This window comes from Python bivittatus, unplaced genomic scaffold, assembly GCF_059951505.1.
Source record: "Python bivittatus isolate LINGU-HERP-01145 unplaced genomic scaffold, Pbiv_v1 ctg000960_np1212, whole genome shotgun sequence".
In the NCBI taxonomy this organism is placed as follows: domain Eukaryota; kingdom Metazoa; phylum Chordata; class Lepidosauria; order Squamata; family Pythonidae; genus Python; species Python bivittatus.
This window is the reverse complement of record NW_028277124.1, coordinates 10,259,740-10,280,646: the sequence shown is the minus strand read 5'-3', so window position 1 is coordinate 10,280,646 and position 20,907 is coordinate 10,259,740. Positions and strand designations below refer to the sequence as shown.

At 38.1% G+C, this 20,907-nt stretch overlaps 1 protein-coding gene across 2 annotated transcripts in view; it reads right to left on the bottom strand.

Moving 5' to 3' along the window:
• The window catches only part of HDAC3 (histone deacetylase 3), a 41,821-nt gene that overhangs the window by 2,807 nt on the left and 18,107 nt on the right, over positions 1 to 20,907 (bottom strand). Inside the window, exons 5-18 of one of the 2 annotated variants that reach the window (XM_007431386.3) lie at positions 20,382 to 20,653; positions 19,118 to 19,200; positions 17,132 to 17,274; positions 10,291 to 10,372; positions 9,124 to 9,180; positions 8,985 to 9,040; positions 6,040 to 6,173; positions 5,784 to 5,864; positions 5,607 to 5,680; positions 5,403 to 5,467; positions 3,445 to 3,534; positions 3,274 to 3,332; positions 1,302 to 1,381; positions 905 to 1,062 (exon numbers count right to left, since the gene is read on the bottom strand). In XM_007431386.3, coding sequence (XP_007431448.1) covers positions 905 to 1,062; positions 1,302 to 1,381; positions 3,274 to 3,332; positions 3,445 to 3,534; positions 5,403 to 5,467; positions 5,607 to 5,680; positions 5,784 to 5,864; positions 6,040 to 6,173; positions 8,985 to 9,040; positions 9,124 to 9,180; positions 10,291 to 10,372; positions 17,132 to 17,274; positions 19,118 to 19,200; positions 20,382 to 20,436 — 1,217 coding nt within the window. In that variant the 5' untranslated portion in view covers positions 20,437 to 20,653. Of the gene's footprint in view, positions 1 to 904; positions 1,063 to 1,301; positions 1,382 to 3,273; positions 3,333 to 3,444; positions 3,535 to 5,402; positions 5,468 to 5,606; positions 5,681 to 5,783; positions 5,865 to 6,039; positions 6,174 to 8,984; positions 9,041 to 9,123; positions 9,181 to 10,290; positions 10,373 to 17,131; positions 17,275 to 19,117; positions 19,201 to 19,681; positions 20,327 to 20,381; positions 20,654 to 20,907 lie in introns of those variants that run through there. The other variant, XM_015888636.3, reaches the window with a different exon arrangement.

Below are 20,907 nucleotides of genomic sequence, written 5' to 3'. Positions count from 1 at the left end.
CTTAAGGTTACATAGGGCAAGGAGATAATGTAGTGAAAATCAAGGATAAATATGGAATCTGCTTACTAAAAAGTGCAACAAACACATGCCTCTGAAAAGGAACACTATGGATAGTAAACAGAGATCATACTGGTTGTCCCAATCAACGCATATTGATTCCAGGAGGCAGCTGCTATAGTTCCTCTAGTGCAGGGCTTCCCAAACCTGGGTAAATTACCCAAAATTGGGTAGAAATGGTTTTTTGTCGGGTAATGACACATGAGCTCATTCACAACAGGGACATTTAAACTGACTTAAAGATTGCCACATGTACTAAAATATATTCAAAAATCTCCCAAAGTATTCCTATTAAGATGAAAATCGATGAAATTGTCAATAGTAATTTGTTAAAATGATATAAAGATAATTCAATATGTTGTTTTTATAATATGGTAGTCCTTCAGTTACAACCATTTGTTCAGCAACTGTTTGAAGTTATGACGGTGCTGAAGGAAGGGACTTACAACTGGTCCTCAAAGTCCTGACTGTTGCAGTGCCCCTATGATCATGTGAACAAAATTCAGGCACTTGACAACCAGCTCACACTTACAACTGGTTGCAGCATCCTGCAGTCACATGATCACCATCTGAAACCTTCCCTACTGACTTCCCGCAAGCAAAGTCAATGGGAAAGCCAGCAGGGGAGGTCACAAGTCACTCAGATAAGTCTCCCCTACCCACCCCGGCCTTTCTTTGCTTGCATGCATTGCACCCTCCTTCCCCACTTTGCTCACACACATGCACCCACCAGCACCCTCCTTCCCCCTTGAGTTTTGGGTAATGAAGGAAAAAGTTACACTGCTGCAGTGTAACTGAGGTCAAAATAATAAGTGGTTTTTATTTGAGAGACAAATAAAAAACATGCCTGCTGTAATTATCTTCTGAACCTCTCTCTTCTGGATCAGGCTCATCTGTGCGATCATAGCTCAGAAGATCAGAAGGGACATCATGGATCTGGACACTGGGTGCATGATTCAACATCTTCAAATTCTCAAATATTGTCTGTCGTATTTGATCTAAGTACTTGACAGAAAACAGGAAATGCAACAAAATCCTATCAGGCCAATCAGTTCAGAAAAGGTTATCAAGTTCCTTTCATAATTTTTTCTGCCACCAGTAGTGACGAAATTAATCTACTATTAGGAATGGACAGAAGCACCAATAATGCATCTTACAAAACTGATAATTAAAGGAGACATTATGGGAAAGGGGGCAAGTAAAGGAAAGGGCCAACTGGTCTTCATATGGCTGGAGATACTCACTTGTCTTGAGTTCTGATTTTCAATTCTAGTGCTGACATCAGGGTGGAGAGTAAAGTCTGGAGCAAAGTATTCAAAGTATTCTTTATGGGCGAAAAAAAAAAAAGAAATGCGTATATATATTAAAAAGAAGAAATCCATATAGAGACAGCTATTCTTCTGAGGAATAGTGTATTGTTAACCCTTTCATTCTTTTCACTGAGACGCATAATTTATTGTGTCTCTTTATATCATAAAGTGTAAGCCCACAGACTATCTGCTAAAATTTCCTCATAACTAGTTACTTTACAATTAGAAAGAAAAACCAAAAGAAAATCAGCAAATTTTCCTGCTGCTTTCTATTCTTAGTGTCAGTTGCACATCCCACTTCATCTAGGAAATTAACATGCAGTTTTTTCCAACTGGGTACCCAACAGATGTGTGGAAATACAATCATTGGACAAACTGACAGTAGAGAATGGGATTACCCTTTCCTTTAAAAAAAAATATCAAGAATTGCCTGAGTCTTATGGAGGTTTTTGTTAAACAGAGCTGCAGGATGAAGGTCACTTCACTGAAGGTTATGGGTTGTAAACTACCACGCTGGTCCAGTAGTGGATTAGTAGATAGATGTTTTTGACTTCCCTGTCTAGGGCTGAGAGAGAATGGCCAAGTCACCCAGCTGGCTTCTGTACCAATGGGAGGACTAAAACTCACGGTCTCTCTGTTCCTAGTCCAGCACCTAACCACTATACCATACTGGCTCTCATACATACATACAAACACACACACACGCACAATGTTGACAATGACAAAACAGTGATATATTTGCTCATGCCTATTAAAACAAAATAAAGGAAACATAATCTATTGCATTAAATATGTGGTTGGATATAACCCTCTGATTATACCCTTGCAGCATTTTTGCTCCCAGGCAAAAAGAAAACAGAAGAAATTGGTTCCTAATACATTAACATCAGGTGCAATTATTTTAAAACTGTTTAAGTCTTTTGCGAATTGACTGTTTTAAATTTTATATGTGAATTGCTTTGAGCATTTTCACTCCCATAGACCAATGGATGAAAAATACATCTATTGTATATCACTCCACAACTAGGATTCTCTGGAGAGAGTACATCAGAAAACACAATTAAAAAAACAACAGAAAAACAGTATAGCACAGAAAAAACTAATCAATGCCAAAAATGCCTTAGCAGAGTTTAGCATAGACAATACCAAAATAACAGAATTACAGAAATCCTTAGAAAACTACTAAAAGGCCAGACAATTTTGCAAAAAAGCTTTGCCTTACAAGAAAAAGGCTATTTATTCAATTTCTTTGGGGCCCTCTCCTCTCTTGCCTGGCCACCTGCTGAATCTCATTAGCAAGGATACAAAAACCATGATCTTCAACATTAACAAATCATTGTAGATACATGTGTAAAGAGGCCATTCTTCAGAAAATCTGGCTACAAGCCACTTTAGGATTCTAAAAAGTAAAAGCAGAACTTTGATACAGGCCCAGGAAATTGCTTAGAAACCAACAAAGGGACGGTACATTGATGTTAAAATTATTGTTTTGCTTAAGATTTACTAATGTTCCCAGACTGTCTTTAAAGGCAACTCTGGCTATGCTATTTCATTACAGTATCTAGACATTCTGCTTTTAATGAAAGTATATTTCATAAATATAATAAACCAATATTGTACTTCTGGGAAATTAAATATAATGTGGAGGAGGAAATTTTTGCATTCCTCCTCCATATTATATTTGCATTATGAAATGGTTCACTTCTGAACAGATGTTAAATGAGTCATTATAACTGCATATCACTGCATAAAATATAAACTATTGAACAAATATAGAAACATTACTGTATGGTATATACTAAAACATAGTAAAATTTATAGTATATTATTGTTTATATATCAGCTTAAGAAAAGGCTAAAAAATGATAGCAAAGATTATATTTTAACATGGAAGAACCGGACTTACCACTATATGGGAGCTCTTCGCTAATTGCTTCATCTACAAGCAATGATGTTTCGTAAGTCCTGAAAGGAAAGGCCAATCATTTCCATCAAGGCCATAGGACAGGTATCTATGCCACTGATAGTCATGAAAGATAAAGCCCCAACCTATCTTGGACACTTTGAGAAAACTCACCAGCATCGGGCCACATTGCGAACTGTATAGCCACCGCCTCCTAATACCAGAAGGGGAATGTTGAAACTTTTTACATATTCCACACACTCCCTAGAATCCAAAGTTAGAATGTTTAGAAATGAACTGTTACATTTACATACACTTGGCATACACACATAAATAAAAGTCACACGTGTGTGTGTGTGTGTGTATAAACCTAACAAGTTACTGCAAATGATTGCTGTTAAAATGTTCTGAAAGATGTTTAAATCATTATCAAAATAATTTCACTGAAGCTGGGAAGTTGTTGAGCTATTAGGGGTTGGCCAAAAACAAAAACAAAAAAAGAGCCATTTGAACAAAGACCATGTTAATTCAGGGATACTCCACTGGGGGCTGCGCAGAAGAAAAGGGCAGAGAGCTGAGTATGTGGGTCCAAAGTCAGAAGGTGGTTGGGAGAGCCGTCCTTTTTATTTCTGATGCTTTCTTTCCTGTCTCCAAAGCAGCAGCCTTTGGAGGAAGAGTGACAGCCCTTTCCAGGAGTCTGAACGGACTGATTGCAGAGGTCTTTGAAAGGCGCCACAGTCCCAATTTTAAGTGAAAACAATAAGCAATGAGGAGGTGGCAATAACATTTCTTGACAGCTAATATGAAAACTGAGAGAACAGATGCAGTGCAAGAACTAAATACGACCTCTTCATATTCCCAAAGACTGACATGGATTGGAATTACATGCAATAATGTGTTCTGACTTACACAGTGACTTTTTCCTTTAAAGTAAGCTCAGCACTGAAAATGAATAACAGCTCTTAAGCAATTATAAAGCCAGCAGCATCCTAAGGGATGTGCGTGCGTGCAAAAGAAGGCAAAATGGCAGTCACATACATTTACAAAGAGGCAGGGCTTCAATTGCACTGCCACCACGGTCATCACTGTGGACAGCCCTGGCAGTGTATGGCAATATAGAGACTTGAAAATATCTAAAACTTGTGAGTAAAGGAGTTACCCCTTCTGTTTAATTTGTTAGTGAGGAAAACAACATGCTCAGCTAAAAAGCAAGCAAACTACATTTTGGTTTAGGGTAATGTGTAAACCCAGCCATTGTGTAGCCTAGCCTTAGAAAGGGAATCTGCTAAAAAAGACTGATAATATTTCCCAATATATTTCCCAATATAATATATCCCAAGAGCAAGAAACATTAAAAGCAGCTATTTGACAACTCATTTCCAGATCAACAATTCTGACACTATACCATTGCACAGGTAACAGAAAATGTCTCTTGGTATCAAAAGTGCCACAATTTCAGACTGCAATTATTAAAGGCAAAAAGAAAAAACAAAAAGAGACATGATGTGTCACTGGATCTTCCAAAGTTTTAATTGTCCTCATTGAAGCTGCTTCTGGAGCTTCAAGTTTGATCAGAGAAACAACACTCTTTTCCCAGTATGATTCACACACCATTCACACCTATCTAGCCTGCAACAGAAAAAGAAGTACAGTTACAGGTGTGTGTATTTTTCCATTGAGATGCAAACAGAGCTGCGCAGTGATCTGAAATTGAAGGAGAAAAGACCATGCAGACAGCCCAGGGGTGCTCCACTGTATCTGCTGGCAACTGTCTGAAGAAGCTGCACTTTTTCCAGGGCTCAAAGATGCATATGCTTCAAGGAGATGCCCAAAGAAGATCCAAATCACCTTTTCCCCTTCAAATCCTGATTGCTGCAAGTCAGCTCGCTGGAAGATGTATTTAAATATGACTGAAACAGCAGTTCAAATATATGTCTTTTTTGTGCAGGAAGGTTGGCAGCAGCTTTGGAAAAGCTTTGAATGGAAAAGCGGTATAGGGGAAGATGGGAGGGGCGTTAATTCCTATAAAACCAGAGCTACAACAACTACTTTAAAAGGAGAAAAAAGCAGAGTCATATCCTTATTAACCTATTTTCCCTTTTGATTCTTGTTGGATTATTAGATGGACTTACCCATGTCCTCTTATACTGAGGTTAAAGCAGCCCAGGCGATCACAGCCTAAGGAGTCAGCACCACACTTAAGGGGGGGAAGAGATGAAAAATGAGGGATAAGTGACAAAATTTTCTAGCCAACGTACCCATCATTATTGTAGCCCCTCTTGTAACCCTTGAATCCCTTCACATGACCACAAGAAATGGCCATCAAAAATTCTCACCTGCAACACTATGCAAGTTGGCTGATAGAACTCTACCACTTGATTAATGACTGGCTGGAAGAGGTGCTTATAACCTTCCAAACAAAAAGACAAAGAAACCACTGCTATAATTTCTCTGCTGAAATATGCACTGAAGATGGATAATATAGCAAGGCTCAGTGGAAGGCTTTCACTCACTTTGGTCATCAATGCCATCCCGCAAAGGTACATTGAGACAGTAATAGCGGCCACTCTCAGCTCCAACTTCATACATGTCACCTGCAAGGGGATTGCATGACAGGGCAGAGTTCAAATAGGAATACATATCAGAAAACATAATATCCATCTTCCATCAGTGCTGTGACTCAGAACTTCAAATTCTTCCACATACTTATTAGTTGGCTAACAGTTCTGGTTCTTAAAAGCTAACAAAGAACAATAAAAGATTTTGTACCTGTACCAGGGAAAAAGTAATTCCCGTATTTGTGAAAAGATACTGTCATGACACGGTCTGTCAAGTAAAAAGCTTCCTGAACACCATCTCCATGATGGATGTCTATATCAATGTAAAGCACACGTGGGTGGTACCTGTCAGAGAAAAGAAACCTCTCTGTGGGATAGAACAAAGAGTACCTTCTAACATTGGTAAATCTTAAAGCTACATGGATAGCAGCTTATCCTCAGAGCCGCTGCAATTCTGACAGCTCTGACATAGATTGTTAGCACTTTAAAATCACACTAAAGAAAAGAAAGAAAAAGCTGTCCAGGGTTGCTTTCCCATAAATTGCAGAGCCGAAAGTGGACAAGGGTGCTCATTTTCTATCTCATGATTTTTCTCAATCACACATCAACTTTATTTCCTCTGCTGTTATAATACCTGTCTTTGTCACCTTCCTCTCACAGTTGGTTAAGAACTTACTAAGTCTGCAGTGAATGGTGTACAGAGGACTTCTGAAGTTATGCCCAAAGATAATGCACTCCCTTTGAACTCAGTGAGGAAGCAAAAATACCCCACTCTTTCTGCCAGAAATGCAGCATAGCTCAGAATTTCAACTAATTGCAGCTTATCACAATAAGCTATGACTAGCATATGAACCCCAAACAAAAAGGTCACTTCTCAGATCAAGACAGGTAATCTAGCAGCCCTCCAGATGTTTTGGAAAACAACTCTCACCATCCCTAATCATGTCATGCTCCTTTACATGAGTCACAGCCTAAATAATTTGGGAAATATGAAGTTTATACCTGTTTCAGACAAAAGAATAGAGATTGAAAAAGAGCTGTCCACAACATTCCCAAGAGAGCCAATCTGGTGTAATGGTTAAGGTACCAGGCTAGAAAGCATGAAACTGTGAGTTCTAGTCCCACCTAGGCACAAAGCCAGCTGGGTGACCTTGGGCCAGTCACTTTCTCTCAGCCCTAGGAAGGAGGCAAGGGCAAACCACTTCTGAAAAACATGCCAAGAGGCTTCTGGAGAAAAAAATGGTGGACTGAAGACAGCTCCACGAAAAGCAGAGCTGACCACTATGGTGAAGAACGAAGAGCTGGTGAGTAGACCAGCTCTTTGAACCTCTCTGGACAAAGAAAGGATGGGAGGTTGCCCACATTTGCTCCAGACAATTGCTCCTTATGAGGAGATCGCAAGATATGGTCTCCAGGAGGTTTTGAGCACTGGGAGACAAGAGAATAGCCATCTTGCTGAAACTGCAGTTGGTGCCTTTAAAAGGACACTAAATTTGCATACCTCCTTTTCTAACCACATTTGGAAATTGCTTGTTAATTACTTTTCAGCTATTGGAGATCTTTGGATCAACAAGTCTGAAAACACCAGGTGAATCTATCTTCAATCCTTAACAAAAGAAAATTTTAACTACAAGCTTAAGAATTTTAAAAAATTGAAATATACAGCAAAAAGCTAATTAAGACTTTGATTTTAGAAAGTTATAAACAGATTAAGGGTCCAGATAAATTTGAAATAAGATTTTGGAATTAATTATAAATTATAAATTGTAAAGTGGACTTGTTTTGAATTTTTTCTAAGTCATAATAGAAATAAACAATTTTAAAAATTGGACTCTAGAGGAAACTAAAGACTTTAATTAAAAGAGAAGAATACATAACCTGATTAACAGCTACAGAATGACACAAAATATTGTAACATTGAAAATACTGAAGGACACTTTTGAAAAATGGAATCAGAAGTTAATATCAACAATGTCATAGTTTGCTTCTATGAATAGATTGTGTCCAAAAGATGTTATATGAGAAACGGCAGAAGGGGAACAAGTTTTATCTGACAAGACAGAGGAGTTGACAGTGGATTTACAAATGATAGGCTACACAAATGACATGGAAAAGGATGTTTCATTGGACATACAAAAGAAATCAGTTGATGCTTTAAAAATCAAAAGGAAATTACAAATAATAAACCAAGAGAGTGACCTGCATAATTCTTTTATATTGGATTTACAAAAGAGGTTTGCTAAAGCTTGAATGAATCTTGTGAGAAGGGACAAAGAAAAAATGAAAAGAAATCAAGTTCTATGATATTACTTGAATGGACTAAAATTAGATTGTTAGAAGTAAAAGGAAGGAATATAAAGTTGGTTTATTTGATCAGAGTTAAAATAGATATGTTGTTATTTCTGGCAATCCTTAATGGACTTTTGCTGACACCAGGACTGAAATGAAATGGCTTTATGGATTTGTAAGAGATGGGACAAGGGATAAAGAAATCATTGGATATAAATTAAGAGGAGGTGAAAAGTTACTAAAATTGTTTATATTTTTTGTGATGAAGTTGGAAGTAACTTCTTTATATATTTCTTTTCTCTTTCTTTACTATATTCATTTTTTCTTTCTTTCTCTATCTTTTTTCCTGCACTTTTTACTCCTTCCTCCCTCCCTCCCTTTCTCTATTAGTTTTTATTATTGCAATTATAATATTTAATAACATTATTTTTTAAAAAAAATAATCTTGGAAAATCTTGCTAAGAAAACTGCAGGGACTTGTCCAGGTAGTTGCCAGGAGTCAACACTGACTCGAAGGCACCAAAAACAAAACAAAACAAACAACCCCCCCCCCAAAAAACCCAAAAACCACTCCCAGTGAATCCTAAAATTAAATTTAAGAAATTAAGACTTTTTAAAATGGCTGAAATTTTGCAAGATTTAATTCTTTTGCCTAGGATCTTATTGGATTTCACAGAATCCTGGGGTGAGTTTTCCAACATTTTGCAAATTTTCAGCCATTTTTTATTTTTGGCACCTGGAACCTGAAAACAAGATAGGTGCCTGAATTACTCTTGACTTCATGTGCCTATATTTAGAATCCCCAGGGGAATGTTGTGATAAAAGAGCACTTTATACTATGGTCAACAATTCATGCAAACACCTTACTTGAGAAGCTCCAAAATGCCAATCACGATGTCATTGACGTAACAAAACCCAGAAGCCTGGAGCATGAAAATAAAGAAATTATGTCAGTTAAAAGGAACCACTAAGCCTTCCCGATAAATAAAGCAGACCTGACTATTACCTCAAACTTCTTGGCATGATGTAGGCCTCCAGCCCAGTTAATTGCAATATCACAAATCTAAGAATGGAAGAGAAATAGTAACTTCAAAGAAAGGACTCTTGCAAAATGAAATATCTAATAAAAGAGCATTAAAAGCTATACTTTAAATTATTTCACTAGTCTCTGTTTATCCTCTTTTAACAAACTGCTAGGAACATCTGCACTAGTATTAGAGCATCATTCTTATCATCCTTTACGACGTCAAGGACTGCATAAGCTTTTGCATAGATTATCATCAGGGAACAAAAAATATTTTTAAAAAATTAAAAAGACTTTAAACACTGTTCTTAAATGAACATGGCTTAAAGAAAAATCACAAACATAATATATAACCACATTCTATTCTGCTTTTTAATATTGAGATGGTAAATCTGGTAACTAACATCTCTCTGAAAGTGCAAAAACAAAAGAAGGCAGTAATTTGAGGCAAGGAGGCAGATCGGGGCAAGGAGATACAAATTAAAGGGCAGTGAAGAGGAACAGAAAATGAGCACAATACATTCTGAGGATCTGAGGAATAAGTATCTTCAAAACTCAATCAAAACACCAGGCCATAGAAATTTGAGGAAGTTTTAGCAAATGTTGGCAAAAAATATCCTCCAGACTTCCACAATTAATTGAAATGGAACTAGTTCATATCTGCATGGATTCACAAGTATCTGCTTATATTCAACTATCATTCCATTTCTTGATCAAAATTAATATAAAAATCTCACTAAATCATTGTTTTATATAATATGGACCTTCTAAAAATGAAATCTGTATTGTTCTCAGTACTGAGGGATATGTTTTTAAGTTAAAAATCAACTTTTACTAGAGATAATGCTTACAGAATCTCACAGACTAATGAATAAATTGTACTTTAAATAATTAGTACTAACTAGTGATTAGAGTCATAATTTAAATCAAATCTAGCCTGACGTTTGAGATGTGAATTGGAAACTTTCCAATTACTAATGAGGCGCATGCATTCATTCAACTCTAGTTATGATCATAATTCAATAACCACAAGTTATGAATGCCATTTAGCTGTATAGTTGAAAACAGCAGTTAGAAGAATGCTCTACTTGACAAGACAGCCAATATATTTACGGTATGAAAAGGGTGAATGCAGCTTCACCTCTGTACCTTATTATTCAGTTGTGTTGCTCCTTGCAAGGAAGCTCCAGTATATCGAGAACAAAATTCAAATAATCCTGGAAACACAGGGCTGAGGGAGAAAAAGGATCAGACAATTCCATGGGACTGAAGATAACATAACAGATCCATATCATTTCACTTCCTTGTTGTTTCATATTACAAGTTAAGAAAAACAAATTGGCAAACCAATTTTTGGTGAATGATAATGCACAAGATTTCAAATTACTCTTGTGAGGAAAGGGTTTTCTCAATATGGCAAACTGCCCTTAGTAAATGATCTTTACTATGACTCTTTCAATCATGGAGGGAATAGGTATTATCCTTTTTTTCTGAAATGCCTATAACAGAATACAACAAATATTATTTTACTTGCCAAGCAAAATAATAAGTGATCATGCCAATTGTACTACGTTCCAAAGATGCTCCAAAATACAACTGCCTATCCAATTCAACTTTCAGAAGTTTGCACATTTTGTACTGCACTTCTCAAGTGTTAATGCATCTCAGAAATGAATAATTACCCCCGACAAAGGTGTTCCCACATGCAAGATTTAATTTTAAAAAATATTTTGGGAGGTTAACTGCTTATACCTTTGGTGCTGAGCTTGGATCAAGTGCTTCTGAAAAAAGTCTCCCCAATTTTCTGCTTTGAAAAAAATAGTTGTTGATCTCTTACTATCATTTGCTCTTTGAAAGTTTATTTGCAATCTTTATTGTGTGCTTGCATTTCTTCTGCTGAGTTTTGTGTTTCAATTTGCTCTTCTAATTTGTGTTTTACTCTTTTTTTTAAAATAGATGTCTTTTTTGCTTTTCTGACCCTGTTTGTTGATCGTTAACCTTTAATGATTAATTATGTTCTAACTGATAAGCTATTACTGTATTTTTAAAAATATATCTGTAAGCACCTGGAGAGACTGGACTCTCTTAATTGTATCTTGCAACTTTCACCTCCTGGTAGGGACCAACAGCTACTATGAGGGAAAGATTGAAAATAAAGCATCACACAGAGTTCTGGTCACTGCATCTCAAAAGGATATTGCAGAGAAAATCAATGAAAATGAGTAAGGCACTAGAGCAGGCATAGTTAAGGTGGTAAGGCTAGTTTCTGGCTGGAATTAAGCTTCCAGGATTTGAAATGTTTGGGTGCATGGCTTAAGCCATTTGGATGTTTTGTATCCAAAATGTTCTGCCTAACAATCTGCTTAGCCCTGTCACAGCATACAATACTCAAATTCTGGTGGAAGTCCTTTATGTCAGCACTTTTCTGAGAAGTGCCATCATCGAGGTCAAGTGAAAATTACCATTAAACACCAGATTAGCAAGGATTAAATTTAAGAGAAACAAATTCTTCACTTAGGAAACAAAAATTAAATGCACAGGTATATGATAGGGGATATGACTGCACTCTTCAAATACCCGAAAGGATGCCATACAAAAGAAAGTCAGAGCCTGTTCTCTCTTGTCCCTGGGTATGTGGAATATGGAATAACATATTTTGCTTACAGGAATGGAGATACCTATTAGATGTTTAAAAAAAAAAATTCCTAACTGAAAGAACAGTTTGACAGTGGAACCACTCACCTAGGGAAATGCTGGGCTCTCCTTCAAAACAGATGACAAATGACATTTGTCTGGGACACTTTTATCTTGTTCCCTGCACTGAGTAGGGGATTGATAGCTTAAACAGCCCTTCCAACTCTGTGATTCTATGGTTTATGTAGGAAACTCATATAAAAATTAAAAGGTGCTAATATATGGCTTACTTCTTTCTGTACTAGAACCAGATTAGAACACTGGCTTTGCAGATACTAAAACTCTCACGTCTGTAACCTTCAACTGGGTGAAACAGTACATCATAGGGCAACAATTTTTGAACCAAGGTAACTTGGGCTAACTTATGGAATGCATCCAAAATCCAAGACCCATTACTCCTGAGGGACTGAAATTTGTGGCCGCTTCAGCACTGCTGCGCCGCTGCAGTCAGCCCAGGTCACATGATTGTTATGGATGTATCCCTGACCTTTTTCCCATCTCCCTCTGTCCCATGTGCCTAATCAGTTGGCGCCAAGGCCTAACAGGTGAGCAGCAATTAGCTGCTTTGGAAACAAGGCAGACATTTGAAATCTCTTAATAGCTGTGGTGTTGAGGAAAGGATGAGGGAGTGATTTAGATGTCTGCTGGTGAGGTAGGGCTGGATGGGGTGGGTGCTGGTGGTTGATGGGTGAGCCCTCTTCCTCCCTTGAAGGAGGGGGCCCCTGGAGACATGCCGGAATGGGGAGTGGGAGTGCAGTTTTCCTCATGATCTGTGGCTCCCTTTGTTCCACCTCCCCTCAGCAAAGTGGCAGGCAGTTCCATGGAGGAGGAGGAGGTGGCTTCATGGGGGTTCTGCTGAGGGTCCTGAGGGGAAGGCAAATGGCACAAGCCTGTATTATATGTGGAGAGAGAGGGAGGGAGGGAAATATCTGATGCTCCCGGCCAGCCTCCCACAAGCAAAGTCCATGGGGAAGCTGGTAGCAAGTCATAAGATGGTCACACTCCCACTGCTTTTTTGCCCTTGATCATTCTGTTTCTGTTCAGGTAAGGAAATATCTCTGAAATGATGACCCAGTGGGTCACGGCTTATCTAATTACATCTAATTGGGTTGGGTTGGGTTGGGTTTGCATTTTCATGTAACTTATAAACAAGCAGGAGGAATCACCTACCAAGTGATGAGGACTTACATTTTTCCCACAGAATTTCTCTTGAGATTGAATCAAAACAAACACCTCATTGAATGAAATCTTAGGCTTGGTCACATGTTTCCTGTATTTGCAACACAAATCACTGTTTGACAGTAGATCAACAGACTCTGAATCCAGCTTTCCTCCTCTGTAAGTATTTTTCTGATCCACCCAATCCTGAACTTTTCCACATACATATATTTCATATAGCTTGTTTGTATGTGTGTGTGTATTTACCTTTATGTTTTTTTTAAAAAGAGTGTAACAATCACTATATCTCAGTCACTAAAGAAATGGCAGTTTTGTTAGACATGCAGGATAACCCCTTCCACCCCTGCTAATCAATGTAACTAATTCTGCTAGGATATAATCACTGCCTGAGGCTTTACCCCCTTTCAGCTGATGAATCCTTTTGATTTCAGAGACTAAGACTGCTGGCCAATTAGTTAATGAGTCAGTAGTAAAATCAAACAGGACAAATTAATTGCTATTATTATGGCAAAGTGAACATAGGCTCCTACAGGGATTCTCAGACCTTTCAAAATATATCTGAGCTAAGCTGACCTGCAATAATTCACCAATTACTGGTTGTATTTCTAGACTCCACAGAAAAAAATAACTGCTTACATAGGTGCTGCATAACAGCCTCCTCTTTGCCTTCAAGAGAGAGTTACAGTTTTGTGTTAAATCTAATAACATACAAGTGGTGCTAGAAGGGGGTCCAACATTACAGTATGGATCTTGAAGAGCCTTATAGGAGACTTTTTTGCTTCTATACACACCTGATCATACCAAACCTTAGAGAATGGAATGCCTGAGTGCTTGTTGGCAACAAATATCTGTAGCTCCTGAATTAGAATGTTATCACAATCAATCATAGACTTGTTTGAAAAATCAGTGCCTGCCTGGAAAACTGTGATGCCTTTTGAGTGATCAAGTTAAGCCACTCTGTGCTAGTTCCATACACCTGCATTTAATCCAAGCAGGTCCACCATCATGCACCACAGAGCTGGTAAATCATCTCTCTCCTTAGGAGCCTTTTAGGAACTGACAATGTAGAGTCAATAAAAAATAGTTGTGTCAACTTTGAAGGCTTAACCTGAATTAACCATGATTAACCTGAATTAACCATGATTAATCAAACAGTAAGAGATCAGCATATAATCAAGGCTCAATTTTTTCAATCTGGACCAGAATTTTACCTTCTCAGACAACTGCCTTTCATAACACCATTTACTAGTAAACTGTACAGATAGTACCTGGTCATTTACTTTTTGGTTTCCTAAAGGATCACAATATAATTAGGGCTGTGCAGCAAACTGAATCGAAAGCTGAAAAAATAATTTGAAGCATATATGGGTGCTCATGTCCCACCTGTCAGCACCTCAAACATTTCATTTCCTGTGATGGTGCAGTGGCCACCATATGAGATTGAGATGCAGCTTTTTAAAAGAGTTGACAGGTATGATGTGAGTATTCCCTGTCAAATCTGGACTGCTGCACAATGTTAATTTATTATACCAGCAGTTATACTGATAAGCACTGAAAATATAAACATAGATCAAATCATTGTTCCCCATTCTGACATTTAAATAACCTATATATTACATAAACAGAAGGTTGTCAGGATTTTCTTTCTCATGGGAAAGGATTCATCCCGTTATCTTTACAACAATAACAAATAATATTTTGGCTACAGAGATCATGTGAAAAACACCTGTTATTGTGTGTTGTGTATTGTGCTATTTACTGCCACCTATTGGCGTGTGTATGCTAGCTACCCAGTGGGGGTGGCATAGAGCTATAATACAAGGGGAGGAAAATGTGCAGCCTCTCTGAGTAGTTGTTAGTTGTTTTAGTGTTAGCCACTATGTAGGTTTTATGGGCTACGTAGTTGTAACAAAGTACCAAGTAGTGTACCTCTTCTCTAAGAGTTTGTAGGTAGAGATTTTGTTATGCTTGTGTTGCTAATATGTCTTGGATGCTACATTACATGGGAAGATGTGTTTTTCTTTATATTTTGTATGATATTTGCATTTTATGGAATTTTGCATTTTTATCAATAAACACCAGTTAGTATATATTTTCTGACTGGATTTCTTTGGGAAACAAGAAATGGCCATTGCATTGTGTTTGCTTTCATGGCTAATATTTTCCTGGAGTTTTTGCTGCCGTCTGCACAAACAGGAGTGTTTGTGATTATCACTCTGCCCGACAAAGGTTATCATCAATAGTTGGCAATATACTATATACTTCTAGTTCATTCCATAATCCAAGAATACAAGCATGCCATTCCAGTGGTAGTTCAAAGACACTTCCCCATTTCCAAATGAGATGGACAGGCATAGTTGTAAAGAATAACAAGACTTCTGGTGTTCCCCAGAATAGTATATGCCTATTCATGCGTAATAAACTGAAATGTTTAAACTTCAATAATGCTGCTAGCACTCAATGAGATAAAATATGACTTCACTAATCTCCACTTGAAGATGAGTAAAGAACCCATCAGCCCTGGGTTTTCCCCCTTTCTCACTAGGGGAAACATTATTCAAACAGAGGTGATAACAATCTATTTTCAACCTTGTTAGCTGCTATGTTCCTGCAGAAATCAAACATCAAATTTGGTTTAAAACATGAATTTGTATTATTTAGTCAAGACTTGATTTCTGTCAGTGGACTACCTGCTGCACTTTTCACCACTGGCTAAAGACATCTCATGTAGACCACAGAACAGTTCCTTTCAAATTAGAAAGACATGTTGAATTATACTTATAGATGCTAGCTGAAAATTTTTGAACTTGCAATCTAACACATTAGAAAGACATCTTGGTGGGGAATGAGATCATTTTGGCTAGATCTACTGTCTAAAAGAAGTGTACCAGAACACCTAATTATCTAGCACCCATCTTTGACATAAATAGCTCAATAGTCTGTCTAAATGCCTATTTTGCTTAAGCTTCTTTTTAAACATCTGTCCATTAACCTATTGTTCTACTCATTAATTTTCTGCTTCACTCACCTCCACATTAAATTTTATTTTCATATTAACCAAACAAATTTGCTCTAATAATTAGATTCCCATTTTATATTAAATGGGTGTGGGACATGGGTGTTACCAGGTTCTTGGTGCTTTCATTGTAAAGAAAAGAACACCTTGCTGGATCGAGCCAAAGCATTTTAGTACTTACGCTCACCCACCAGTTGATTCTGGGACACTCACAAACAGGAGATGGAGCTATACTTCTCTCTCACCATTGCTTCCCCTCCAACTAGTATTTGTGGTCATGATGCCCCTGAGGCAGAGGTAACACTGAGTCTTCAAGATCAGTAGCTCTTGATAGTCCCTCCCAAAAGATTACCTCTATCTATACAAATGCATTTCTGTGTAGAAACCCTGAGCATGGAGATTTAAAACTTAGTATCTCCCCTTAAGATTCCAAAGATCTAACATTTTGGGGCCGCTGAATATATTTTGTATTTTGAGAGGACATCATGCTATGACTGTTTGGGGGGAGAACTTGCCCATTCAAAAATGCCTACCCAAAATAAAAAAAGGGGAGGGGGCAGAGAGCCCTGAGGGCATGGAAGTGTCTGCTACAATAGAGATCACACTGGAATCCCAGGTCTAGCAGGATCAAGACTACTATAAGGCAGAATGGAGCAACAGCTGATCTGAGAGGGGAAGAAGAGGCAGCTGTCCAACTGTTCCTTCTGAGCTTTTCTCTTGGAAAACTGAACAATGTATATCACACAACCCGTCTTGCATTCCCTAAACTATCCTACTGCCTTCAAGTACGATTGAGGATTCAATCTCATTACCAGTTGAAGATTCAACTGTCAGTTCAGCTGGTTTCCGTAAATGGAATGGAGGAAAGCACTACCTTGTCCTTGGTGTAGTATCAAAATGGCAGGGAGAGGAATTGTTAAATCTCCTAATTAGCTGGATAAATGGTTCAGATGTTGGGTACCAAGTTTCTAGGGTATCCTAAATATACCAAAATATATAGATTTTATCCCCTCAGATATGTTTCTTATGCAGTCTCAAAAACATGTAATCTTTGCACCCCTCTCACCCATCTTATTCATCTGAATGGTGTGTAGTACTAACCAGTCATCTCCCACATTGAAAGCATTGAGGCTTTTGGTGAATCCCTGCATGTTGTTAGGACTGACTCTCTGAAGGAAGTCAATATAATCTTCTGAATGAAAGCGACACATGTCATGCTGAGAAGCTTGATATGGCTTAAATACCTGCAGAAAAAAATGTTTCTGTTCATAGCTGAATTCAAATAGTAGTGAAAGAGAGTTGTCAAACTGCAAACTTCCAGTTTATGTTAAGTTCTAGTCACAATTTTCAAATAAATAAATTTATTACTGACTGAGCAAGCTTACGGGGCTAGAGTTCACTTTCTCAGATACGCATGGTAGGTTACCTTGAGCTGGCAAGCATAACTACATTTATGTATGTATTTATTTACTTAAACAATTTATATGGCCGCCCAACTCACTCATGGTGACTCTGGGCAGCTTACAAAAATAAAAATCCCAATACAAAACCCACTCCACCCCACCCACCCCCAATACACACCCATCTACAGTACATGCAATTGGGGAGGAAAGGATGGAGAGAGAGAGAGAGAGAATTTTGGGACACGGTGCCCCAAAAGGAACCTTGGCTTCAATCCTCCTTACATTCCCAAAGGCCATAAAATTGTTTCATTTCAATGAGCCTTTGGCTCACAGAGTAATTGTAGGTAGCCTTATGAGCATAGTATTGTATATCATATCAAATCATATATCAATCACATCATATCTTTTAATGTGGTTGATTAATTATGTTATTTTCCTTGTGCACCATTCAGAGTCTTTTTACTGGGGCAATCTATGATCATAAAATAAAAAAAATAAGCAAATATCTAGAATCCATTCATGTGCCCATTTTCAGTATGCTACATTCTATCATTTGCAAGCAATGCCTTCCTACATTTACATAAGACAAATTGGGCAACACTGAGAAAATTATGATACCATTTTTCAACCTTCCAAAACATTGCATAAGTGATCTTAATATGCTATCTTTACTTTAAAGAATATAAATGATTTTGTTTCTTTTTTTAATTTGTCAGTCTTTCTTCAATAATCTCATTTATTGCTCATGGGGATGTTACTGGAACTCAATAAAAACAAGGAAGTATTTTAAATAATATCTGGGCTGTGCAAAAATTCCAGATGACCACTAGATGGCAGCAAAGGGTTGCTTTTCAATTTTTTTTTTTTTTCCTTGCTGTTATCCAAGTTGTCCAAGTTTTGCACAACAGATATGGTGGTCCTATTAGAGGCAATCTACAGAGACTGGAACAAAGGCGCATGTCCACTAATATTCTTCCTCCTGCAAGCTGGAAGAAACTGCAGTTTCTAAAGATTCTTCAAAGGGTAGCTCCAAGTAAGTCATACTATAACAATCCAATTTAATCTAATTAAGGAGAGTCTGATCTACTCAGCACTACTAGTTACCACTGTGACTTGATTATCTACAGTGGGATTAAGATTCATATTTAACAAACTAGAATCTGATTCACAAAAGTTAATGCGGCAAAGGACCTTGTTTTTAATTAAGAGACACCCTTATATTAACCACCCATACCAAAAGAGCTATAGCAAACAATGCAACATAATGAGTTGAACCTTCTTCCCTGTGTTAGAACTGCAGAGGTAAACAGGTGATCAGGGACTGTCCTGGCAGTTTACATGACTGGGAAATATAACTCCCTGCAGCTGAATTTCTGCCAATCAGCAGGCAGGCACTGAAACTTCTTTCCCCATGGGAAAGGGAGGCGGGGTAAGATCTTTCTTAGCTAAAACTGACAGAAACGTAAGAAGTCAAAGATATCATAATTTTGGACTTGGTGAACAATGTCTGTCCAAACTATGGATCCCTGCTTTGAGATTTTCTCTTCTGTGTAATAATAGGGAGGTTTTACTACAGTTAAAAGCATATTATATGGAACATACTGGCAAACAAATGTGTATCAGTTCCTTAAAATTAGTAATAATGACTTAAAATCAAACTGAAGTGTTCACATGAAGCACTTACAATCATCTTCTTATAGAGTCCATAATGTAGCACCAGACTGTGGGTCAATGCCAACCGATGCGGCTTCATGGGATGTCCTGCTCCTAACATGAAAAGAAAGAAGAAAAAAGAAAGAGAAAATAATTGAATACACCTAATATAATTAACATATCCGCATCAGAAGGACAGGAATCTACCTGATCACTACCACAAGTTCTTATAGAAAGATGAACAATAATATGAAATTAAAAGTGGGAGGCCTTTCAGAATAAGATGGGGATATCTTAAACTCCTCTGGAGCACAAAGATCATCAACTCATTGACTGGGATCTACACAGCTAAGAAATATTTATCCTGTTTTGGAAATTTGCTTAAACTAATTAAGTTTAAACTAACTAAGCAAGTCCCCATGCAACCATATTGTCACAAAGTGATCTGTCAGTAATTTATATGTATACATCCTGGAATGGACCCAAAACTCTGAACAACTGCAATAAACCTCATAAAGTTAAAAAAAAAAAAAGTAATACTTAATACAATTCTATACAATAATAAGTTATCAAGGGACTATGATTCCGCCCATACCTTCTAACATTTCACAGATGAAGATACAGGTACTCTCACAGAGCAATGCTTGAATTCTATCACATTCCATACATACAGTACAATTATACGCCACCATGGATAAACGATGTGCTACCATACTAGGCTACTAGATATGGACTGCAAAAATCCAGACACGCTTTGCTACCATCTGGACCTTTGCAAACTACAAGCGGCAATCCGCATCACCGGATGTGTTATTTTGAAATAGGAGTTGGTTGGTTCATTGATGGGGTGTGTGTGTGCAATAGTAAGCACTGCCGTAAAAATTAAAGCAGGTTAGCTTTTGAATGGCACAAGACTCTGTTGCTTAAGTTCATGATGGATATGATTGCAGTTATAATCAAGGAGCAGTTCAAACGCAAACATCAAGAGCACCCGGAAAGGCTTCTCTTTTCTCAAAACACGAAGTAGTGTGATGTGATTCCTGCCAGGTCTCCTACGCGTGCACAGAACTCAGCCTTTCAAATCAGGAAAGAAAGTCGAAGTTTTTTTTTCAGCGTTGCCGCAAAAACAGAGACAAGGACCACAACAAAACCGAACTGGAGCACATGGCTATTAGGAAAAGTCCGTTCCTTTCCTCAACCGAGGAAAAGTCAGACGACAGCCTTCGCTCGACCGCACCCCCTCCAGAAAGCAAGAGCATCACAAGACTTCCCAATTACCGCTGCTGCGCACGCACCGTAATGAAAATTGCCCACATCGGGATCATAGAAATAAGCCACAGTCTTCGCCATGCCCTCCACCCTCGGAAGGACTCGAGCGCGGAATGACCTCCTGGCTTTGTCGCTCCACCCACAGGCCTCACGTCACCGCGTCGCCTAGGTAACGCACGGAAGCTCTGCCCGGAAGGAAAGAAGGCCTCTCTTTTCCCCGCGCGGAGAGCCTGGTGCGCAGGCGCCAAATCTCCGCCGCCTCAGTTTAGTCTCGGGAACGGAGTGAACTGCTCGGTAGCTGAAAGAAATAAGGCGTTGAGGAGTCACGTTGCTTGTTAATCGGATAACATGCTTCAGATGCGGTTTGGTTTGCTATTAGTTCTTATTGAAACCGGACTGCGATATCTGGGCTGTCAAAAGCCGGACGATCGCTAAGGGACAATAACGAGTTTTCTTTACCTTTTCCTTCCCCCTAGGGTTCGTCAGGATTTTCGCAGCCCAAATTCTAAACTTAAACAATTAAATTTAAATATTTTAAATGGCCCTAATTTG